At 42.4% G+C, this 26,159-nt stretch overlaps 1 protein-coding gene across 1 annotated transcript; it reads left to right on the top strand.

Annotated features, from left to right (window-relative positions):
- The first annotated feature begins 13 nt into the window (after positions 1–13).
- On the top strand, positions 14–25,743 carry zgc:113278 (Translocating chain-associated membrane protein 1-like 1-like). Its single transcript, XM_056233322.1, has 11 exons — positions 14–275; positions 1,684–1,750; positions 5,685–5,809; positions 14,645–14,761; positions 15,013–15,071; positions 16,450–16,534; positions 16,963–17,033; positions 17,338–17,442; positions 20,190–20,333; positions 23,720–23,877; positions 25,433–25,743. Exons 1-11 carry the CDS (start codon positions 156–158, stop codon positions 25,504–25,506), a joined length of 1,125 nt encoding a protein of 374 aa, XP_056089297.1. The 5' UTR covers positions 14–155; the 3' UTR covers positions 25,507–25,743.
- Positions 25,744–26,159: the final 416 nt, after the last annotated feature.

Below are 26,159 nucleotides of genomic sequence, written 5' to 3'. Positions count from 1 at the left end.
CGGACACTCCACAGCTTCCGGTTACACCGCGAGCGGGTGTGAGTGAATGTAGTGGGGCTTTTATGACTGAATAGTGTGGATTTAGCCTCGATCTGCTTGTTCTGCGAGTGTCTGCAGTGATCAGGAGTGTGTATTCCTGCGACAGTAGAAGAGCGATGGGCTTCCGTAAGAAGAACAAGAGTCCGCCCGTGCTGAGCCACGAGTTTGTCATCCAGAATCACGCGGATATGGTGTCGTGTGTGGCCATGGTCGTCCTGCTGGGACTCATGTTCGAGGTCTGAGCTAACTCCTCCAAACACACACCACAACATCTGTCATCAGTGTTAAATCTGTACCATAACATCTGTAATCAGTGTTAAATGTGTATCATGAACACCATAACATCTGTTATCAGTGTTAAATGTGTATCATACACACCATAACATCTGTAATCAGTGTTAAATCTGTATCATGCACACCATAACATCTGTAATCAGTTTTAAATGTGTATCATACACACTATAACATCTGTCATCAGTGTTGAATCTGTATCATACACACCATAACATCTGTTATCAGTGTTAAATGTGTATCATACACACCATAACATCTGTAATCAGTGTTAAATCTGTATCATGCACACCATAACATCTGTAATCAGTGTTAAATGTGTATCATACACACCATAACATCTGTAATCAGTGTTACATCTGTATCATGCACACCATAACATCTGTAATCAGTGTTACATCTGTATCATGCACACCATAACATCTGTAATCAGTGTTAAATGTGTATCATACACACCATAACATCTGTAATCAGTGTTAAATCTGTATCATACACACCATAACATCTGTAATCAGTGTTAAATGTGTATCATGAACACCATAACATCTGTAATCAGTGTTAAATCTGTATCATACACACCATAACATCTGTAATCAGTGTTAAATCTGTATCATACACACCATAACATCTGTAATCAGTGTTAAATGTGTATCATGAACACCATAACATCTGTAATCAGTGTTAAATCTGTATCATGAACACCATAACATCTGTAATCAGTGTTAAATCTGTATCATACACACCATAGCATGCTATTGAAATTTGTAATTGTATAATAACATGATTGTCACATTTTAGGATCTTTTTGACTAATATTACACTAATAACATGACCATCTCACAATGTTATGTAAATATGCATTAGTTTTTATTAAGTTACACAGGCCATTAATTAGTGGGTTGAATATTTCAGTATTTCCAGTCAAGAGACATAAAATCTTAATATGTTGTTCTTAATATAATTGCTTAATTAGAAGTCGGTGTCCACATGCCACTGAATGCAAGTGAAAGTTATGTTAATAGTTTAGCTAAATGCACTAGACATGCTAAATGATCTAAAATCAAGTATGTGAAATAATGGAAAGATGAGTGACTTCCTCATTACAGTCTGATGGCAGAGACGGATATATTTGACCTGTTCAATGTTCTCAACTTCCTCTCAACTTAAACTTCCTTAAAAACTATATTCTAAACTATAACAACTTTTCTTTTTAAATCGAGTCTCTGTTTCTGTACTAATATTGCTGCAGTTTGTACTAGAATGGCACATATATTTGATGTGGTGCTGTTAATATTGTGGCTTTTGCTATTTGTTTGTGTATGTATGTATTCAAATGATTTTGTTTTATTGCAGGTGACAGCAAAGTTCGCCATCATGTTCATCACAGTCCAGTATAACGTCACGCAGAGCCTGGAAACAGGTACGGCTAGATCAGTAATGCTGAGTGACGAGCATCAGGGTCCAGGCTGACACACACGTGACCACAACTGACTAACTCGAATGAAAGTCCATAAATGTCTGTGGGTGAACACTTCTCCCGTGTGCCTGAAGGATTCAGAGGAGTCAATTGTTTAGATTCTAGTTCCTGAGATTAGAAGTCTTCACAGGTCCACTTTCATCCCAAAACCCGAGACCGGGTTCAAAACTGGGACGCGGGCCGAGGGTGATAGTGGGAGCTTCGTGTCTCGGGTAATAGAAAAAGAAGGAAAAAAACGTGCTTTTACCATTTGGACCTGAAAAGACTTTTTTTTTAAAAATATGCTTATAAACCTAAAAATAAACATATTTTTCGTTTAACGATATCTTATTATTTAAAACAAATATACTATACGTTGATTAATTTTATGACCGTGTTTTGATGGCCATTCGTCCCTCTTCTCTGTCAGTCTGCGCTTCACTGTGGAAATGCTGCACAATTCTGAATGAAGTCAAAATTATTGTTTTTTGTTTCAAACTGAGATCACAAACCTATGGAAGCTTGTTTCCGCCACAGGATGAAAAATAATAACAGTAATTGCAACTTTTTTTTATCACAATTGCGAGTTTACATCTCAGAATAGCGTGATATAAAGTCGCAATTTTGTGTTTTAAAGTAAAGTTGTGAGATATAAACTTGCAATTCTGAGTAGGGCTGGGTACCGAGTTCGGTACTTTTTAGGTACCGACCGAATTGCCTCGATACTTCCGAGTATCGAAACATGTCTTGTTTTTCGGTACCACATTTCGGTACCTAAGTGGTTAATCTCGTCAACGTCAGTGAAACAATAAGCATGCAGCATGATTGGCTGTGGCGGAAAAACACTAGATTACGCGGCTGCCCAGAGACGCGGCTCGTCGCACGTGAGGCTGCAGTGTGTGTGCGTGTGTGTGTGTGTGTAAGCGTGCGTCCCAACCCAGATAGATAGAAAATATGTGGAAATGATCCAAAGTGTACCTATGTCATGTGCCAGACTCGATGCCAGATGCACGCGATGCAATATTTTCGACAAGATCATTGCTGCCAAGACCGGCAACACGGTAAATCTAGGCACTGAAGCGCACAAAACACACTTGAGAGTAATGGTGTTCACATCGAACGCGAATAGAGCGTCAAATACGCGTCTATCGCGTCTAGTTCGACGCTTGAATCTTCAGCTCGAGTTCAAATTTTTCAACTTGCGCGGAAGACGTTCGCGGCAAACGCGTCGTCCAATTCGCGTCATTCGCGACGCCCGGCGCGAATGATGCGTCTATTCGCGTCTTTGCATTGACTATGTATGTAATCTACTCGCACAAATAATTAAATTCGCGTTCGGTGTGAACACACCATTAGTAAACACTTGTTCATTAATAAACAATTAAAATATCTCCTTGCTATTGTTTCCACATCCATAATCATTAGGCTACTTTTGCCAGTGCTTTGCGGCAAGCTTCACGTGCAGGTATATATCCCGCCCCCCAGTTGCCTATATTTAATTTAATTCACATTTATTTGTATAGCATTTTTCACAATACATATTGTTTTAAAGCAGCTTTACAGAAAATGCATGTCTAAATTACAATTTAGAGTGATCTGTTATCAGAGGTGACAGTGTAATGCATTTCAATTAATTTTCATTCAGTTTCATCGTTAATTAATGCATTAAGTTAAAGCAGAAACAATGAGCTCATTGAAGTAAAGAATACATGTTGTTAAATGATTAGGAAACATAGAAAACTTTAGCATTGGTGCTTTTTTACATACTCAAAATATGAGTGTAAAAAAGTCAACAAACTGAAAAAAAAATTAGGTAATGTTATATTGTAAAACCTGGTTACATAAAATTGGTATCGAAAAAAGTATCGTTCAGGAACCGGTATCGAAGTCAAGGTATCGGTATCGGTATCGGTACCGAACAATTTGTTACGATACCCAGCCCTAATTCTGAGAAAAAAAGGCTTTTTTTTCCCTTAGAATTGTACTTTATAATTTGCAATTGCGATTGGGAGAAAAAAGTCGCAAATGTGAGATAAAAAGTCGCAATTGTGAGATATAAAGTCAGAATTGTGAGAAAAAAGTCAGAATTGTGAGATAAAAAGTCACAATTATGAGAAAAAAGTCGCAATTGTGAGATAAAATTTCAGAATTGTGAGAAAAAAGTCAGAATTGTGAGAAAAAAGTCGCAAATGTGAGATAAAAAGTCGCAATTGTGAGATAAAAAGTCGGAATTGTGAGATAAAAAGTCGCAATTGTGAGATAAAAAGTCGGAATTGTGAGAAAAAAGTCAGAATTGTGAGAAAAAAGTCAGAATTGTGAGATAAAAAGTCGCAATTGTGAGAAAAAAGTCGGAATTGTGAGATAAAAAGTCGCAACTATCTTTTAAAATGTTTTATTCTGTGGTGGAAGCAAGCTTCCACGATTCTGAATAGACAACTAAACTAAATCAACTAGAGGTTCTGACACAATTAAGAGCTGCAGTCTATTTAAAAATGCTTAATTAATTTCAATGAATCATTTTAAAAACATCGGTTTTAATGAATGATGCATAAATGCTTCGCTTATTTCACTACTGGATGAATCGCTTTTGAATGAATCTCTTGGAACAGAAAATGCTTTTTAAAAATGATTTATTTCTTATTTTAAATGAGCATTTGTTCCCGCAGAGCCGTGTGAACGGCTGTCGTTACAGTGTCATCTTTACACGAACACGTTTTTAGTTCATCGCTGGACTGCACGATTTTCAAAATAATCGGGTCACTGTTGTTTTCACACTGCACGACTATCTGGGGTAACATTCAGTTGCTGCTGTGTTCACACTGCACGATGGATCGGCGACAGGAGGTTTCACACTGCATGACTTTACAAAAGAAAGAATCGCCGACAACTTCTGCCTGGTCCGCAAACTACGCTTCACAACCAAACAAACGCGAGAAGTGATAGGAAATAACGGAAGATCACGCGTGCGTGGGACCGGAGTTCTCGCGCGACTCTGAATTTGTTATTAAAAATGATAGCCTACAAATTGTCTGTGCACTGATTTGTAGCGAAAATGAAAAAAAAATAAACAGTTTATTTTGGAAATGGTTGGGAAGACGAGGGGAGCAAGGACTGTGTTTTGCAAAGAGAGTTGGGGGTAAACAAATAATTTTGCAAATGTGCTGCTGTTGCTGCTGGTCATGCAAATGTTTGTGCTTTGTTTCTGTTTGATATAATTGTAAATATAGGCTAATATCTATTAAAATACTGATATTCTGGTCTATAACTCCTCCTCCTCCCTGTATCTTGCTCTCTCATTGGCTGTCGGTCATCGCCGATGTAGTTTTCAGTCAGAACACATTCACACAGCAGGATTGTGAATCGCCGACAGGTCCAGATATTTAGCATGCCAAATATCTCACGGGCGTCGGTGATTCTCTCAGATCGCGTCCTTGCTCATTCACACTGCGTGATTGTCACTCGCGTGAACGAGCACCGATTTGCCTGTGATTTCGGGCATTTGTCGGCGATTTCTCAAAACCTGTCGGCGAGCCAAAATCGGGGCTAAAATCGTGCAGTCTGAACTCGGCATTAGTGAAAGTGTCAATTCATTATAGTGACCGTAAAAATATTTCTTTATTTATAAAGTCATTTTTGTGAGGAGTCTACAGACGATACAGTTATTCCAGCTAACGGAGTGTGTTTTCCTGCCGTGACCTTTCACCCCTCGCCCAGATGCCGTCATCCGATGAGAAATGTCAGTGTGTGTGACGAGGACATCACAGGTCCTGCTAATCCTCCCGTTAGTGAGAAGTGCGTCTAGACGAGCTGCACTGCGTGGACCCCTGACGAGTGCGCATGAGTGTGTGTGTGTGTGTTTAAAGGAGCACGCGTTCACTGTGTGTCTTGGTTGCTTCAGATGCAGAGGACAAGCCTGAGCCGGTGAACCTCTACAGGTACGGCCCGCGGGACATCGCCACGGTGTTCTTCTACCTGCTCATCGCCGTCATCCTGCACGCCCTGATCCAGGAGTACGTCCTCGACGTGAGTAACGCCTCGCACTCCGCCCGTGAGAGGACAGCTCGTGTTTAACGCTGCGTTTCGTGATCCTCTGTAGAAAAGCTCTGTTTCCTCTCAGGACATCAGGGCTCATTAGAGGAGAGCGCTCGGGTGCAGTACACACACACACACACACACACACACACTTCATGTCTCTGTTTTCAGTTTAACTGTTCACTCATTAGTGCAATTGGTACAATACACTAATAATGTGTGAATACACAAACCTGCGAGACATAGCCTGGTGAGCGTGAACGCGCATGACGTCACGCCCAGTCTCAAATTCGAGAGTCCCTCTTATATATTTTACTGTACAGGATTATAGTGGCAATCTCAGTGCGCAGAGAAGGGCTCATTCAGCACATCAGGCAGTTCTTTAAAGGAGAACTCCGGCGCAAAATGAACCTTTGGTCTAATAAAACATTGGCACCTAGTCAACCGTTCTCTGAGATTTGTTTTCATGATAATCGAATGTAAAGAGTTTTATCTCTAAAAACTGTTTAGCGTATAATGCTAGTAATGGGGGCATTTAATAAGTAAAAAGAAATTGCTAGTTTATACCACTAACAAGGCTCAAAATAGCCCCACACTAACACAGTAACATAATGAGGGTCCCTACATGCAAAACGAAGCATTGAGAACTTTGTAAGTGTACAGACCGTTTAATAAGAAGATAAAGATAAAGACAGTCCACTTCGTGTATACAGACAGGATCCATCTTTGGAAAACAGTCTCGACTAATCAAACCACGAACGACGTGCTAAGTGAGCTGAACTGTATGAAGTTCAGTGAACTTCTGATCTGTATGAATGGCGTCTTTCCCTGCGCGTTTCCCTGATTCTCTTGATCACCTGTGGTAACAGAGAGACCGGAGGGAAAGCATATAGCCGGAGGCTGGGCCAAACCTGGGCCAGCGCGTCCTCGTCCTTCGAAAAGAACGTCGGGCATTGAGCGTTGTCTTTTGACGCAAATAGGTCGACTTCCGCTCTGCCGAATAGGCGCCACAGTTTCTGGACCGTTTGGGGGTGCAGGGACCATTCCCCTGGGGGAACATTGTCCCTGGACAGTTTGTCTGGGCCGTCGTTCAAGTGGCCAGGCACGTGCGCCGCCCTCAGCGAGCGCAGGTGCATCTGAGACCAAATAAGGAGGCGTTCCGTCAGATTGCAGAGATTTCTGGATCTGCCACCGCCCTGACGGTTTACATAGGATACCACAGACATGTTGTCCGAGCGGACAAGAACATGTTGGTCCTGTATGAACGGGAGGAAGCGCTTCAGCGCGTTCTCGACCGCTATCATTTCCAGACAGTTTATGTGAAAACACTTCTCTTGGTCTGACCACTGGCCGAAGACCGGTCTGCCCTCGAACAGCGCGCCCCAACCCGAGTTGGACGCGTCTGTCGAAATGACTTTCCGATAAGAGATGGTGCCCATCATCACTCCCTGCTGGTACCAGTCGCCCACTTACCAGGGCTGCAGAGCCGCTATACAGGTCTGAGTCACTCTGATTTTCTGGCCGCCAGAAACCCAAGCTAGGCGGGACGCGCGAGCATTCAACCAGTGTTGGAGCGGGCGCATGCGCAGTAGGCCCAGCTGGAGCACCGCTGCCGCTGAAGCCATACAGCCCAGCATCCTTTGAAACGTTTCAAAGGGAGAAAGCTGCCCTTCTGATAAGATGCGGCTAGGTGGCAAACACGGCGCGTGTGCTGTGTCGATAAACGAGCCGTCATGGTCACCGAGTCCAGTTCTATTCCTAAAAAGGAAATTGACTGGCTGGGCAGTAATGAGCTCTTGGTCCAGTTGACCGTGAGACCCAAGCTTTCCAGGTGACTGAGAAGCACTGTTCTGTGAGATAGCAGCTCTGTCTCTGACTGTGCCAAAATCAGCCAATCGTCCAGATAGTTCATTATTCGCAGCCCCTGACTTCTCAGAGGGGCGAGCACCGCGTCCATGCACTTCGTAAATGTACGGGGTGCTAGAGACAGGCCGAACGGCAGGACGGTGTATTGATATACCTGACCGTCGAAGGCGAATCTCAAAAATTGCCTGTGACGGGGTATTATCTGAATCTGAAAATAGGCATCTTCAGATCTAGAAAAATAAACCAGTCCTCGGGCAAACGTGCGCGAGGATTTTCCTGGTCGTAAGCATTTTGAACGGTCTTTTCGCACGCACTCTGATCAAAAGTCTCAGATCTAGGATAGGTCTGAAGGCTCCGTCCTTCTTGGGTACGAGAAAATAACGGCTGTAAAAGCCTGACTCGCTCAGGGAAGGCGGTACCTTTTCTATAGCCCCTTTGCACAGCAGCTTTGCTATTTCTGCGTGAAGTAGGTGTGCCGGGTTCAGATCCGCCATTTGCGGGCTTGTGAAACTGAACCGGAGCCGAAAGCGCGCGCTCTCGGTTCTGGGCAATGGCAGCTCGCTGAAGGCCGAAACCGGCTGATTTATGTGAGATGTCCCAATCAGAAGGGATGGGGAACCTTTTCTTCTCACTTTTAGACGCGCGAGCAGCGCTCTGGGTGGAAAAGCTTCCTGTAAGCGTGAGCGCGTGTGCGCGGGCACGAGACTTACAAGTGTATTTGACGCCCCGATCGTAATGGATGGGGAGCGTCTTATTAATGCCCTGCGTTTTGTGATAACACTTAAACGCGCGGGCGGCGCCCGGGGGGAGGTTTGTGTTAGTAAGCGTGAACGCTCTCTGGCGGGCACGAGACTTACATTCATAACCTGCTTTCTTGACCGTGTAACAGAGCGGGCAGATAGTGGGCACAGACCTGTGGACACATTTCTTACATTCAACACTCGAGCGGCTTTTCTGCGCTTTATGAAAGTGTGCTCTGTGGGTGACACGAGATTAGAAGTGCTTGTGTGTAGGGGTGAACACTGGGGCGTGGGCACTTCCACTACACTTAAAACACTGACGGCGTGAGCCGGACCAGACATAATATTATTTTTGAGATTTCTCTGGGTCGCCGTGAAAACGGCGTTTGTGTGCAGGCGAGAGGGTGAACAAACCGGCTCGTTGGCTGCTAAATGAACCACTGCAGTAGCCTGTTTGAAGGGGACTGACAGGGAAACAAGCTTTGACGGCGGTCCGGCCGCAGCGGGACACGCGCGTCTTTTCTCTCTCTTTGTTAGGAGGGCTTCGCGTGCTCAGGCTTCAGCGTGATCTTCTGCCGAGGCCCTCTGGGGGGCGGCGGTCTGTGACTGCTGTCTGAGCGCGACCCAGGGCGGCCGCCCTGACCTCGCTGCGAAGGCCGAGGCTGTGCTGGATGCTGGGCGCTAGCTCGCACAGGAGGCTGGCTTTGTTTCTCGGAAGAGCGGCCTGTAGCGGACCTCGAGCGTCGTGGCAGGAAGAGGTTCATGGCCTGAGTGGTCTTCCGTACCTCAGAAAAACGGTCTAACGATCCCGTTTACCGCTGGGCCGAAGAGACCAGTGGGGGAGAGCGGCGCGTTCAGGAAGGTGGCTCGCTCAGTTTCCCTCATATCCGCGAGCGTCCACCAGAGGTGCCTCTCTGTTACAGTCGACGCGGCCATGGCTCGTCCAATGGCTTGAGCTGCGGTTTTGGTGGCGCGGAGAGAGAGATCCGTTGCGCTTCTCAGATCTGTAACCGCAGCTGGATCCCGGCCCTTCTCATCCCATTCACGGAGGAGGTCGGCTTGCAGGATCTGTAGCACAGCCATGGAGTGGAGAGCAGACGCGGCCTGGCCAGAGGGGGCATATGCGCGGCCGACCAAGGCGGACGTAGCTCTGTAGGCTTTAGACGGGAGGGCTGACCGTGACTGCCATCTCGAGGAGGGCGGGCAAAGGTGCGCTGCGACCGCCTCTTCCACAGGGGGAATAGCCGTGTACCCTTTCTCGGCGGCGCCGTCCACTTGGGAGAGCGACGCGGAGGCCTGGGACTGAAGTCTCGAGGAGAATGGTGCATTCCATGACTTCGTCAGCTCTGTGTGAAGTTCCGGCAGGAATGGAGCGGGCCTGCTCGCTGAAGCTGCACGGCGGCGACTCTGAAGGAAACAGCCGTCGGGCCTGTTCGGCGCGGGTTCCTTCGGCAGCGACCACTCGAACCCGAGACGGTCAACAGCCTGCGTCAGCAGGCGCATCAGTTCCGCGTCAGCTCCAGCGCGGGAACGGCTGGATTCCTGGATTGACGAGGAGGCGGAGTGAAGCGACCATTCCTCGCTGTCTGATGCCAGGATGGAGCAGCAGTCTCTCGTGGCCTCATCCTCAGATGCGACGGCAGTGAGGCTCGTGAGCGGCAGCTGAGCGTCGGTGAGGGGAGGCGGGAAGGCGCATTTGATGCTCGAGGAAGGTTCTCCGGCGAGCGCGTCGCTGTGGCCACGGACTCCGGCTGTCTCAGGGAACGGCGCTTCTTCCTGCGCGGTCCCACAGAGGGTGGAGTGGCTGCTTCGGGGTTGAAGGCTTCGAGTCGAGCCCGCAGGGTCGACAGCAGAAGTGCTTCACAGAGCTCGCAGCCCCCGGAGGCGAGGACAAGCTCTGCATGTTCCAGGCCCAGGCAGAGAGCGCAGATCACATGGCGGTCTCCCGACGCTGAGCGGGACCCTGCACGAGCCGCAGGAAGTGCGAGGCATCTTTAAAAAGACACTCGCGCTCTTTTAGGAATAGTTTTGCAAGGTAAAAACAGGGTTCCCGCGGGGTCTTAAAAAGCCTTAAAAGCATTGAATTTATGAATTTGGAAATAATACCTTAAAAAGTCTTTAAAAAGTCTTGAATTTTGATGTCTGGGTCTTAAAAATTGTGTTGGATGTCAGTGTTCATTTCATTTACTAAAATAATGACGAAAACTTTTCTTCAACGACATTTTTCACTGAAGAAAACGAGACGCTACTTAAATAAAACCTAGTTTTGAATGACAAAAACTATGACGAAAATCTATTGACATTTTCGTCAACGAATAAAAACTAGATGACAATGTTAGATAGTGTCGATCTTGGAAGCGATCCAGTCAGAACTGATGTCCTGCGTGTGTGGTAGATGCACACATTTGTACTGTAACGTGCTGATCTACCTCGCGGTCTCATAAAATGTAAAAAATGTAAACCAACCCGAAGCGTGGAGCCATATACAGCCCCCAATTACTGAGCTCTCTTTCGTGTCTGAATGGACAAATACACACAACATTATGTCTAAATGTCCGGTTTGGAGAGTATTCATGTAAACTATGTCGGTTATGTCTTAAACAGTTGTATCGGGTGTGCATCAGTGCAATCGTATCCGCATGTCATTGGACATGAGCCGATGTCTTAAAGTGACAGTGGCAATGAACATAATGCGGTCTGTGTCATTAATAATAATCAAGCAACAAAAGAAAAAGAGAAAAGCATTCACTGTTTGTTAATAGCTTTAATAAGGATTAATTATATTTAATTCATACAAATAATTGTCTGCTTGAAAGAATAAAGAATGATGTGTAAGTAGTTATAAGGAATGAATATATCATTCATTGTAAAGAAGACTGTGTTGTACTTTAGGAAAAGTGGTTTTATTTCATTTTAAGATATTTTTTAAGTAACAGCAGTTAAATCTATATCTGTATTGCATGTTCAAACTTAAAAATCATTCATATTAATAGGTTAATAGATGTTTTCTCCGGGAGTGTATGGGTTTGGAAATTTTAGAGAAATTCTAAATTAACACATTACAATTTACCTAAACCCATTATATTTTAGTCGACTAAATCTACTGTAGATTTAGTTTACAGTAGATTTCGAAAATCTAAAAAAAACTAAAATCTAAAATCACTAAAATCTTATTGTATTTCGTCAACTAAAACTAGACTAAAACTAAAACAGATGACTAAAATATGACAAAAATTAGTTTGTCATATTTTTAGTCAAAAGACTGAGACTAAAACTAAATCAAAATTTGCTGTCAAAATTAACACTGCTGTATAACTTCTCCGTATTGTATTTTCCCTCAAAAGTTTCATTTGTCAACCACGATTATTATGATTTTCGATGTTTATTGTTCAGGGGTCTCTCAGTTCCCCATATTCCCAGCATGGAATAAGTAGCTAGCTAATGTTAAAACACAACTTAACATTGTTCGGCAAACTTTCTTGTGGCCTACTGAAATGTTTTTATTTTTCACACCTGCTTGGCTTATCATCTTTTACCCATTCCACATTTGAAAAATAAATGAACACAAGTTGAAGGATTTAGTTTTTCTTTGCTGGTAGGGACGTGAAATGGGTATTAATTTTTTATATAAATGGTCTTAAAAAGGTCTTAAAAAGACTTTAACTTGAAGAAACCTGTACGAACCCTGTAGGATTACTGTAGGAACCCTGTAAAAAGGATACGTCGCCGGATAGCGTAGCTCGCACGGATGGCTGAAGGTGGCGAAGACGGCCGGCTTCCTCAGCCCTGTCCTAAGCTGGCTGTTCGCTGTTCGACGGCGGCGGTGGCTTCTCTTAGATCCAGCGATGCGAAGAGCTCGCTGAAGAGACGAAAAACCAGGGAAGTCAGCCTACAGCCCCTACTTTTATACGCTAAGCCACGCCCATTCTGGCGGGCTGTGACGCTATGAAGTCGCGGGCGCTCGTCATTGGGCCTGGCGTCACGCGGGGCTCACTGGTAGGCTGCAGCAGTTGCCGCTAGGGCTGGGTACCGAGTTCGATACTTTTTAGGTACCGACCGAATTGCCTCGATACTATCGAGTATCGAAAAAGGACATGTTGTTCGGTTCCAGATTTCGATACCTAAGGAGTTAACTCGTCAACGTCAGTGCTCAAACAAATACATATGAAATGCACATACACGCAAACTCTACACACGCAAGACGCGTGGAACTCTCCGCGCACATACTCATATGAGACGCGCGCGTGCACGCACAAACTCTCCACGCGCATACTTATATACGAGACGCGAGCACATACTCAATGACACGCGAGCACACACACACACACACACAAACTCTCCGCGCACATACTCATATGAGACGCGCGCATGCACGCACAAACTCTCCACGCGCATACTTATATACGAGACGCGAGCACATACTCAATGACACGCGAGCACACACACACACACACACAAACTCTCCGCGCACATATTCATGAAACGCGAGCACACACACATAATACCTTAAAGATGTGGAAAAGTCGATCAAAAGTGTGGGTACATTTCTCCAGGCCTGATGCCAACAGCGCGCGATGCAGTATTTGCGGTAAAATAATAGCAAAGACCGGTATTACGACAAATATGATGAAGACCTTGACAGTGCAGTTAACATAAAAGTTGCTCCTCTTCGATTGGTAAATGAAGAGATACCTTGTTGACAGTGTTGTTTATATTGCAATAATAACCTCCTGAATGTAGGCCTACACTGCCGTTCAAAAATGTGTTGGTTAGTCAGAATTTCTTTTCAGTAAGGATGCATTAAAGTTATCAAAGGTGACATTAAAACATGTGTAATGTTACAATATATTTCGTTTTTAAATAAATGATGTTCTTTTGAATTTTTTATTCAAAGAATCATGAAAAATGTATCATAGTTTCCAAAATATTAAGCAGAAAACTGTTTTCATATTTCTGAAGGGTCATGTGACACTGAAGTAATGATTTTGAAAATTCAGCTTTGAATTCAATTCATTTCAATAAATTACATTTTGAAATATATTCAAATAAGATTTTAAATTGTAATACTATTTCACAATATTACAAGTTTTACTGTATTTTTTATTTTTTTAAAATCAGCTTTGGTGAGCATGAGCTCTTTATAAAACATTTTTTGTTCCTTTGTACACTGGCTAAGGAGCATGAATCAAACTGAAAAAATAAAACCAAAGTTTTTCTGAGGTAATGTGTAATGTAATCTTGTTAAAATGGATTTCATAAAATTTGGTATCGAAAAAAGTATCGTTAGGAACCGGTATCGAAACTGAGGTATCGAAATTGTCACCGGATCGAAAGATTTTGAACGATACCCAGCCCTAGTTGCCGCAGGGCAGCCAATGAGCACGCGAGATGGCCTGCTCTAGGTCTGCTAGCTGCTGCACTGCGTTGACAATGAATAGTATATAGATATGAATAGATAATTTTTTGGCTTCAATATCTCGAGAAGATGAATCTTTCCGTAGCGTAAGGTAAACTTACGCAATACGAGAGAACCTCTCGTAAGAGAACCAAATTTTTATATAAATTCGAGTCTGAATACAAAAACAAAGGTCTCACTCTCAACATTAAAATGTAAGTCCCAAGCACACAGTTATAATGTTCTCATGCTAATGTTGTGCAGCCGATATGACAGACTTGCGCTGCTCATGTTGCACTGACCTGTATTTCAATCATATTTCAAGCGATTTAAAGCATCATGTTGAACTGTGCGCATCTGAAGCGTCTCAGCTGAAGGAAATAACACATCATTTATCGGCTTTAATATCGGCCAAATCTTCTTATCAGGCCGATAACGATAACATTGTAAATGATCATATATCGGCCGATACCATATATCCTGCATCTCTAGTGGAAACCATACATTTGTTTAATGAATAGAAAGTTTAAAACAACATTTTTATGAAAGATAATCTTTTGTAACTTTATAAATGTCAATTTAATGTGTCCTTGCTAAAAAAGTAAGGGATAATCCATGTCTAGGTGTGCGTTACATTAATGCACGACGTGGAGGGAAAGAATTTATATATTTTATGCAAAAATATTGTGATTTTGTCTGTGACTTCTTGCTATTTCAGGCCTTGAGCCTTTGCCAGACTTATTTTATTCAACAAAGAGTCTTGAAACCAATTCGAATGGCGTGTGCACACACTCGAATGGCAGTAACCCATTTCCTTTCCCTTAGAAAATCAATCGCCGGCTGCACCTGTCCAAGACCAAACACAGCAAGTTCAACGAGTCGGGACAGCTGGCCTCCTTCTACCTGTTCTCCTTCGTCTGGGGCGTCAGCATCCTCACCAATGTGAGACGGCGGGACATCACCACTCACTTACCCTGCGCACACACACACACTCCCTCTCTCTCTCTCTCTCTCTTCTCTCTCTCACACACACACACACACACACACTCTCTCTCTCTCTCTCTCTCTCTCCTCTCTCTCTCTCTCTCACACACACACACACACACACACACACTCCCTCTCTCTCTCTCTCTCTCTCACACACACACACACACACTCACACACACTAACGGACTGTGGTTTTCTGTCCACAGGAAGAATTTGTGACCAATCCGACCTTTCTTTGGGAAGGCTATCCTCATATCCACATGGCGTGAGTGTTGAATCATGTGACCACTTCATTCTAACAGCCTTTAAAAAAATGTGTCCAATCGCTGATAAAAGTATCAATCAGACACATGATTGAGGCATAATTCATGTCTAATACTGACAGTGCGGGACATGTTGTGTGCCTGAATGTGTGCGGTAAAGTGCTCATTTAAATCACTTACCCTAAGTATGCACCATAGTAATAGTGATCATTTATTTAGCAATCCTGTAATGTTAGTGGTTTATATCTGTTAAGGCCAAGTCTTAGAGAACAGAACAAATTGTTACAGTGAACATCCTTTTCTTCATTTGGACTCAAAACTCTTTTTTTCTTTTTTTTCTTTTGACAAATTGAGTGTTCATCGGAGGGGTCCAAGACCCCAGGACTTTTGTTGCACTTCAACAACAAATACACACAAAAAATTATTGAATGGATTCGAGGAGTTTTGTAGTTGAAATTTTAAAAAGTAATCCTTCACTCGCGGGTCAAATTGATGTAAATCGAGGAATGCTTCAGTACACAAACAAAAAGCTAAAAAATGATTTTATAATGTCGACATGTGTGTCTGAATGCATGCTGAAGCGAGCTGACTTTAGGACCCAGAGGAACAGCTCATCTAGAGTCATGAAATATCATGCTGTATTATTATTTTCCACAAGAGGTCAGCAAAGATGCACAATGTAATAATAAATAATAATACGTTTATTTTATATAGCACCTTTCAGAATACTCAAGGTCGCTTTACAATAAAGTACAAATAAACATGACATAGAAACAATAAAAATAAATTGAAAAATGTAAGATATTTAGAGCTGAATTAAAAGGGTTATGCATGAAATTGTGAGTTATTTTGTAAGTTAAAAGAATGTGAGGAATGTGCTTAAATTACTATTTATTTATTATTTATTGATAAAATGTAGTAAGTTAAAGGTAAATAAAATAAAAAAGTAACAAAATCTCCCCGAAATAAAATAGAAAAAATATTATCATAATGAAATAAAATAAGCTTTCTGGCCAAAAAAGAAAAAGTCTGACTTTCGGGCTTCGGGTCATTTTGACCCGCGAGGGAAAGATGATGCGTTACAAAGTGCGAGAGAAGGAAGTGTTCAGCATCAGTTCATTCCTATACACTACTCAGAAATACAGTTCTCATCAGCTTTAGTAGAAGATATGAACATATATCTGTTTTGTTGTTCAGTAAACTTCAATAAACAGTCAAATACATTGAGCACAACATTGTCCATTTGTGATTATTGCAGGATCTTTAATGCCTTGTAATTTAACTATCCAAAAACAATGAACAACTGTTCAAATCCCATTCAGACAAACATTGTGCTCTGTTTTCTGAAAGAAATCTGACAAGCCTCTCTCTGTCTCTTAGTTTCCAGGTGAAGTTCTTCTACATCTGCCAGATCGCCTACTGGCTCCACGCTCTTCCTGAACTGTATTTCCAGAAAGTGCGGAAGGTAAGGCTTCGGCCAGGCCGTGTGTGGTTGAAGCTGCTATACAATATGGGGAAACACTTTACAATAAGGCTCATTAGTTCATGTATTAATAACATGAACTAACCATGAGCAATACGTTTGTTACTGTATTTATTAATCTTTGTTAATGTTAGTTAATAAAAATACAGCTGTTCGTTGTTTGTTCATATTAGTTCACGGTGCTTTAACTAATGTTAACAAATACAACCTTTGATTTTAATAATCTATTAGTAAATGTTGAAATTAATATTAACATATTAATAAATGCTGTAGAATTATTGTTCATTCTTAGTTCATCTTAACTAATGCAGTTAAATAATGTTAACTAATGAGCCTTATTGCAAAGTGTTATCCAATATGGTTCTTGTAATATGCAATTAAATTGAAATTGTGTTTATTTTTGTTTCTAGGAAGATATTCCACGTCAGCTCTACTATATTTGCCTTTATATATTCCACACCACTGGTGCCTATGTCCTCAAGTGAGTGCTTTCTTATGAAGTTATTCAGAGCAGTTCTTCTGTAATGGTGAGAATGATGACCTTTAGAAGGTTGGAAATGAGTCTGAACATCAAACCGGGACTGAGATGAAGGCCATGTTTATTTAGACAACTACAACTCAGACTCTTACTCTAAGAAACCGATATGAGTTCACATGTTTTCTGATTGATCATCAAGTTGACGAGTGCATTAATTAGGGGTTTATAGATGTGTATTTTTGACTGGATGAAGAGTGAATCTTACTTGTGTGTGTGTGTGTGTGTGTGTGTGTGTGTGGTCTCTCAGTCTCCACCGTTTAGGTCTGGTCCTCCTGGTGCCGCATTACCTGGTAGAGCTGCTGTTTCACGCCTCACGCCTCTTCTACTTCAGTGATGAAAACAAGCAGAAAGGGTTCGTTCACTTCCTATCTTGAGCCCTCAAGTCATTGTGCTTATTTCCACATTGTTCTTGTCTTATAATCTTATAATCATTTTTTAAAAACGTTATATAACGCCTACTTCCTTTCCCCACACACGCTTCCTCTGCGAGACCTTTGAACTGTTAAAGTCCTCCTGTAGTCGATCATTTCATCCCTTAGAACTCATCTTTGATCACCAAAATAACATATTTAAACGTGTTTTCCTTGAAAAAAAATTTGTCATGTCTTAAAATATCTTGAATGTAACTCGACACCCTTGCCTCATTTAGTATGCGTGGTTCTATGAATATGCAGATGAGCCCCGCCTCCACTCACTCACTCAGCTCAGAGATCAACTGGTTGACGATCACACGTTGATCTGATTGGTTACAAGGTCGTTTGTGACGTCAGAAACACCAGCGATTTCAAACCGTGTTTTTGAGACTGTCTTTGGTTCACTGCAGTTTTAAGGAGAAAACACTCAGCAATGCTGTCGACTTATGGTTTGTCTTAAAGCACATTAAAAACACCACATAAACAACATTAAAGCTGTATGTTCAGCACAGGGCACTTTAAGACAGTTCCTGTAATGGGAGATGGTCAACTCTCTGAGGTTTTCCTGAGTGGTTCCCAGTCCTGAAGAGAACATGTGCCGCTCTCGGCTCGCCGGATCATGAGTGCAGAGATCTGCAGCGCTGGACACATTTACCGGCAAATTGTAGTCGTTACTGATTACAAATTACATTATAAAAATAGTAACGTTATCTAGATTTACATATTTTAGGTGATGTACTCTGACTACTTTTTGAGTGCTTTTAGGCCCTGTCCACACGGAAACGGTTTAGCTGTATACATACAAATGTTGTATCGTATTGGCATTTCGTCCAGACGGATCCGGAGTTTCGGGACACTGAAACCGACACCCTTGCGTGTTCGTGTGTACGGCCAATCCGTGCATTTTGTGAAACGATGATGTCATCACACCACGTGTCAGCGTTAGTCACACACCGCTACGTCACACGTAACAGCAACAACAATGGCGGACTATATGCTTGTGTTCGTGCTGCAGAAGCTACTGAGCCTATTAGCTTTACTAAAGCAAACTCTTCTGCTCCTATGCTACTACGGTGAGCACTCTTCGTCTTCACTGCTGTCGCGTTGGGTTTGTGTAGAGCGTGCGAGGTTATGTGCATGCTCCAAGTCTTCTTCTCCTTGTTTAGTCTATCTCTGTGGCAGAACTACAGCGCCACATACTGGTCTGGCATGTATACCACACCGGTTTCAGTGGTTTCGTGTGTACGCATATATTTCTTGAGACGACGCCGCGTTTACGCAAAAAAATTAGAACGAGGAAAAACAAAAAGATCGGATAGGGAAAGCTCTGGCTTCGTGTGGATGTGGCCTTAGATTACTCTTTTGATCTATCTCATTTATCACTTAGATTTGAATATATTATACACTCACCTAAAGGATTATTAGGAACACCTGTTCAATTTCTCATTAATGCAATTATCTAAACAACCAATCACATGGCAGTTGCTTCAATGCATTTAGGGGTGTGGTCCTGGTCAAGACAATCTCCTGAACTCCAAACTGAATGTCAGAATAGGAAAGAAAGGTGATTTAAGCAATTTTGAGTGTGGCATGGTTGTTGGTGCCAGACGGGCCGGTCTGAGTATTTCACAATCTGCTCAGTTACTGGGATTTTCACGCACAACCATTTCTAGGGTTTACAAAGAATGGTGTGAAAAGGAAAAACATCCAGTATGCGGCAGTCCTGTGGGCGAAAATGCCTTGTTGATGCTAGAGGTCAGAGGAGAATGGGCCGACTGATTCAAGCTGATAGAAGAGCAACTTTGACTGAAATAACCACTCGTTACAACCGAGGTATGCAGCAAAGCATTTGTGAAGCCACAACACGCACAACCTTGAGGCGGATGGGCTACAACAGCAAAGACCCCACCGGGTACCACTCATCTCCACTACAAATAGGAAAAATAGGCTACAATTTGCAAGAGCTCACCAAAATTGGACAGTTGAAGACTGGAAAAATGTTGCCTGGTCTGATGAGTCTCGATTTCTGTTGAGACATTCAGATGTTAGAGTCAGAATTTGGCGTAAACAGAATGAGAACATGGATCCATCATGCCTTGTTACCACTGTGCAGGCTGGTGGTGGTGGTGTAATGGTGTGGGGGATGTTTTCTTGGCACACTTTAGGCCCCTTAGTGCCAATTGGGCATCGTTTAAATGCCACGGCCTACCTGAGCATTGTTTCTGACCATGTCCATCCCTTTATGGCCACCATGTACCCATCCTCTGATGGCTACTTCCAGCAGGATAATGCACCATGTCACAAAGCTCGAATCATTTCAAATTGGTTTCTTGAACATGACAATGAGTTCACTGTACTAAAATGGCCCCCACAGTCACCAGATCTCGACCCAATAGAGCATCTTTAGGATGTGGTGGAACGGGAGCTTCGTGCCCTGGATGTGCATCCCACAAATCTCCATCAACTGCAAGATGCTATCCTATCAATATGGGCCAACATTTCTAAAGAATGCTTTCAGCACCTTGTTGAATCAATGCCACGTAGAATTAAGGCAGTTCTGAAGGCGAAAGGGGGTCAAACACAGTATTAGTATGGTGTTCCTAATAATCCTTTAGGTGAGTGTATATAAAATGTTCACCACAGGGGGACTTTAATAAAAATGTGCTGTGCTGTGTTTCTCTCTCAGGTTCACACTGTGGGCTCTGCTGTTTGTCATCACCCGCCTCCTGACACTCACTGTTTCTGTTTTGACGTTCGGATTCGGCCTGTCCCGCACAGATAACCAGGGGTTTTCCTTAGCGGATGGAAACTTCAATGTGCTCACTGTCAGGTAGGGCATCTCCCACACGGCTGCTTGCTCGGTGTAATGCACTTTTACTAATATAAGCAGTAGACAGATCTAATATTCTAACCGAACAATTAAGTGACTGTAAGACTGGATGCATGCTGGGTAATATCCTAATCAATCATCTTATGTGTGCTGACGATCTGTCCATTTTTTCTGCAAGGCTTTCAAAGGCTGCTAAATGTATGCTCTGATTATGGGATTAAATATGATGTAAGAATGAAGAAGAGTTTGTAAAACAAAAGGAGATAAGGACCTTCATTTTCCAGATCTGTATCTGTTAGGGCAAGTACTAAATGCATGCACTAAAACGAAATATTTGGGGCATGTCATTAATGTGTTATATGCTACGGCTGAGATATAGTAGATAGTCAGACTTCAGATAGACATCTAAATCAGACCGTTGCACGAAGCACTGAAGACTCTGACTATCTGAAGTAGGACTACACTGCAATGCATTCTGGGTAAAATAAGACACTTTTCAAAACATAAAAACATGGCGGATCGAGTAAGCGCATTCAACCGCTCAGTGCAGTTTACCCCAGCGGGAGTTATGTGTGTTTGTTGGAGGAGTGTAACAGTTACAAGGACATTTTACTTGGGAAATTTAGCGGAGAATGTAGTAACGAGGAAATGTTTAATTTGGACAAAGATTGCTCAACAGTTAACAGCGTTAATCCGACCGCTGAGCGGAGCGTTAAAGACGTACAGAAAAGATACAAAAACATGGTACAAGATGCCAAAAAATAAATGTTTAAGAGGAAATATCCAATAACGCGAGGAGGACCCCAAGAGAAACTCAAAAACACTGAAATGGTGATATATATATATTAGGGCTGTCAATCGATTAAAATTTTTAATCTAATTAATTACATACTCTGTAATTAATTAATCTAAATGAATCGCATACATAATTTTACAATGTTTACATGGTACAATATCTGGTAAGCTACGTTTTTATTGTTATTGCTTGACACAAATTTCACGATTTCAATTTAATTTAATTCTTGTGATTTGATGCAATATTGACTCATTTGGATAAATATTAGGTACACAAGATAGGCATTCATTTTTCTCAAGGAAAAAAAATCTCACCCAATGCTGTAAAAATACAGAGAGCCATATCAGCTGGTAGTATTTAAGGTTAAAAATAGCTCAAATTAAATATAATGTGTGTTTATTACAAATAACAACTTTGATAACGGCTAAGTAAAAATATAATACATATGTAATATAGTAGTAGGCTACATAAATTTAGAAAAATACTCTCTATAGCTCTTTTTTTATAGCCAACTATAACGTGCTATATGGTCATGAAATGGCTTTCCTGAGGTAACTTTTTAGGCTAAATGTTATGTGACATAATTGTTCTCCAGCTGTTTTATTGACCTCTTTTCGCGGTTGAAAAACACTGATTGATCGAGGAATATACATTTCGGTAAGTTTTAGGCTGCCCTACTGTATCTTTCAACATTGGTCATTCGTGTTTATTTACTATTAGCTAGAGAGATGATCGGTTCACGTGCCGCTAGGGATCTGTCATGTCACATTTACAAGCGCCAAAACGGTATTTATTGTTTGATTTTCGTAATAAAATTGACAGAATCTGAGAGCTGAGATTTTTTTAATATCATAAGTAACGTGCTCTGTCTTGTCTGTTTCCGTGTCCTCTCTTTGGTGCGCGATTTTTATGTGCGTGAGAAAATGCTGTGTGACGTGAGAGCGCGTGAAAAGTTACAACACACACACACACACACACACACACACACACACAAGCGCCCTTTCTCTCAGACACACTCACCGACTCACGCACACACTCCTGGATGCTTTGCATTGATGTGGTACTTTAGAGTTGACGAACTCCGTTTGTTATAAGTAAATGTTCCAAACAATGATCCAAGCAGCGCGTTCTTGTCTCCCTCCTTTTTACACGAATGGTGGCTACGGCTAGAACGGCTCCGCAAAGGTCAAAACGGATCAATGGATTAATCTGCGTTATTTTTTTAACGCGTTATTTCTTCTCAGATTAATTAATCGAAATTAACGCGTTATTTTGACAGCCCTAATATATATATATATGTTAACGGCCATTTTCCCTTTTCTTTCGGCTGTTTGTAGTGTAACTGATTGTTACTGCTTGTTGCCAAGGTAACAGAGTCTTATGGCGCTTTTCCACTGCATGGTACGGTACGGCTCGGCTCGCTTTAAATGGTACCACCTCTGTTGAGGTTCCAAGCGTACCGGACCGATACTAAAATGTGACGTGAACACACTGCAGATCACTGATTGGTCAGACAGAATCGTCACTACCAGCGTCATTGTATTTGCGAGACATCAAACCCGCTAGATTTAAATAGCCAGTAACAGCCACCGCTGTAGCACCTGTTTTAAAACTACTTGCTTGACTTGCTTGAAGAAAAAAGAAAGAAAGAAAACTTCCAAAAAAGGAATGGCTGAATCGTGGTCAGTGGACGAAGTGCAGACGTTCCTCTCGTTGGTTGCCGAGGAGCGGATAAACTATAACGGTCAGACTATAATCCCACCCACTTTAAAGCGGTACTAACTGCAGTGGAAAAGCAAACCGAGCTAAAGCGAACCGAGCCGTGCTGTGCCGGGCCGAGTCGTACCACGCAGTGGAAAAGCGAAGCGAGCCGAACCGTACTGAGCCATAGCGAGTCGTACCACGCAGTGGAAAAGCGAAGCGAGTCGAACCGTACTGAGCCATAGCGAGCCGTACCAGCAGTGGAAAAGCGCCATTAGACCTAAGTTAGCCTGGGGGAAAGGTGTCTATTTTTTTTGGTCTAAATAAGTCAGTCTTTATTTTTGTGAAACAATCTAACTTGCATTAGACTAGTCTATGGGCAAATTTTAGACTTGTCTAACACTATAGACCGGTCTAAAATAGCTTTGTGAAACCGGCCCTGAAGTGTGAATCTACATGACCAGCGCCATCATGTGCTCTGTGAAGTTGGGCTGCTCATCATCTGACTTGTGTTCATGATGTCAGGTTTAAATTCTGATGTTGAATAATAACTGGGTGGGATGATGTGAAGGCGGTGTATTATTTGATCCAGGTCCGCTAGAACTGTATTGGCACTGTGGGTCATCAGGCTTAAACAACAGATAGAGCTGGGAGTCATTACTATAGCAGGTTTCAACGTTGCCATCAGGGCTGAATGATATATATATTGTGTATATTGCGAACAGGAGAGGGCCAAACATCGAGCCCTGAGGCATTCAAGGGTTCGCTGGTGTGATGTGACGGTCCTCCACGACACCTTCACTGATCTAACAGGGAGAGTAGAGCTCAAACCGCAGTCATTCTGGTGTAAATGCTGAGTATGTGTGAGTGTTGGACTGTCCTCTTTCAGGATGACCTGTCTGTCGGCCATCTGCCTGACCCAGGCCTGGATGATGTGGAAATTCATAAACTTCCAGCTAAAGAAGTGGAGAGAACAAACTCAAATCCAGGCCAGTAAGAAGAAAGCTGTCAGCCCGAAAAGCAGACCCAGCAAGAAGGACTCCAGAGGCGAGTCTTTCCTGACAGACATTTTGCATGGAAATTATAATGATCAATTACAGTAATCTTTCTAGTTATATTTCTTTTGTGCTAAATTAGGGGCCATTTATGCAACACGGTTTTTAACTTACAAAAAAAAAAAAAAAAAGTTTTATAAGGGGTGTGAATCGGACAGTTCATCACGATACGATACGATATCGATTCTCTCAGCCAGCGATACGATATTTTCCGATACCTCAAAAAATTCTGCAATACGATATATGGCAAAAACTCCACATTTCATGTTTCAGAGTTAAAGCCAAGTAATTGCTATGATGCAAAATAAAACACTTGGTTAATCTTTGTAACGTTAATCTCCTCAGCTGACATAGACACCGGTCAAACTTTGTTGTTGTGATTAACGTACACGCAACACAGAGAGCTATTCCCTCACCGCTAACAAGCTGTTTTAGCAAGCTTCGTGAAAAAGTTTCAACTTTTATTTTCCTTTTACGCCCCGAAGAAGATATCACATATTTTAGTAGTCATCATAAATCAGGTATCAATCAAAGGCATAAATACTCAAAATTCATCCTGTGACAACTGTTTTGAAATTAATGGGCGGTCGCGTTTACTGCACTGTATTAAAATCACATATTTTTTCCTAATCTTGACAAAACGTATCATTGTAAAGAAGAGTCAAGGTTCCATATTTGGCCTCTGATTTGTGATAGAAGTGATATTGTGACAGCAATGTAATTATTTGTGACACCGGATAATACGATTAAAAAAAAATCTAAATGATGTGTGTGTCACCTGGTGGCTGTTTTTGGTAAAGCTCCTAATGGATGCCAGCCGAGCTTAGCCCCTCCCACAACATCTGAGCTCGGGAAGTTCGGTCTGGACTTGATCCGTTGTGGAGCAACTATACTCGAACCAAAGCTGTTCGGACCAATCAAAGTGTCAGGGCCCTTTATGCGCTGATGGACAGATGATCAACTGTAACGTAATCATCCACGTCACCAAAGAGTGCTTGGGTTGAGTTCGTTTACAACAAAGATGGCCGCCGCTGGAGAACTGAGATGTGTAGATTCAGCCATCGCGTCTGTTATAGAAGATGTAGACAGCGCATTCATTTAGAAGAGGAACAGAGAACCGCGATCAAGGCATTTGAAAGATGTTTTTGCCGTCCTTCCTACGGGATTCAACATACGTCATTACTCCGTTGCTCTGATTGGTTGTAGGTCTATCCAATTGAGTGCAGAGGCATTCCCTGGTTGGGTTGAAACGCCCCATAATCACAGCCTGACTAGACTATATACCTGACTATATTCTGACTAGAATCTGAGTATGACGACGTCAGGCTAACATTTTTGTGTTATCAACTTCAAATTTGGAACACATCTCGGGTAGACTTTAATTTTTCATAGAAATTTTAGAGTCTAAAAAAAGCATGCAGAACAATTGTTTTTTATTTCTTTCTTGACAAAATGCCACTACCAGGAAATGCCTCGGATCCAGACATGCACAGTGGCGTTGAAATTCCTCAGTTTTCCTTCCTAACGCTGTTATTTCTTGTTGGCAGGGGGTTCAGTGAATGGAGTCATGAAGCCGGACGACAAGACGTCGCCCAGAGCCAGAAAAGCTAAAGCCTCGTAAAAGGGGAAGAGGCCCGAAGTGTGATGCTCTGTTTCCACTCTGAACTGTAGGAAAGAAACAGATTGATAACTGCGAAACGAACCACAAACTAAGGAACTAAGTTGTACGGCATGGTTCAGGTGTAATTTTTCATTTTCAAAAAGAACTATAGATTTATAAGCATTCGTTATATCCATTTGCTCGTGACTTCTGGTAAGAGTGTGAGGTTTTCTGAATGGTTTGTGCTGGACATGAAGAGAGATCATCCTCATCTTCAACTCCAGTGTCTGCACAATGCAAAAATCTCTGTGTGTCTTGCTGAGAAGTTAATCCGGCCCTGAGCTCAACACAGTTAACCCCTATTGGCCATCATCTCTGTGCTTCTCATGAAACACCCCGTGTGGATAGAAGCCTTGAGTCCCAGTTGTTGACCTCGATCCTCTCAGTGCTTACGCTACGATGAAGCTCAGTCTGAGGTGGCGAAGGACTGGTCACCTGACACACAACACGTCGGTTTCATGTAGCTTTTAAATGACCTTCGCTGTGTAATTTTACATTGAAACACTGGAAGCAGGAACCACTGATTTTAGGCTCTGGTTTCAGTGTTTTGCTGAGTGTGAATGTTGTTTAAGGCGAATCTTTTTGTGATTGTTAGTAGTGACGTCAGTTGCGTC

Source organism: Rhinichthys klamathensis, unplaced genomic scaffold (assembly GCF_029890125.1).
Source record: "Rhinichthys klamathensis goyatoka isolate OS25496 unplaced genomic scaffold, OSU_Roscu_1.1 h1tg000368l_1, whole genome shotgun sequence".
NCBI lineage: Eukaryota > Metazoa > Chordata > Actinopteri > Cypriniformes > Leuciscidae > Rhinichthys > Rhinichthys klamathensis.
This window is presented reverse-complemented; position numbering and strand designations above follow the sequence as displayed.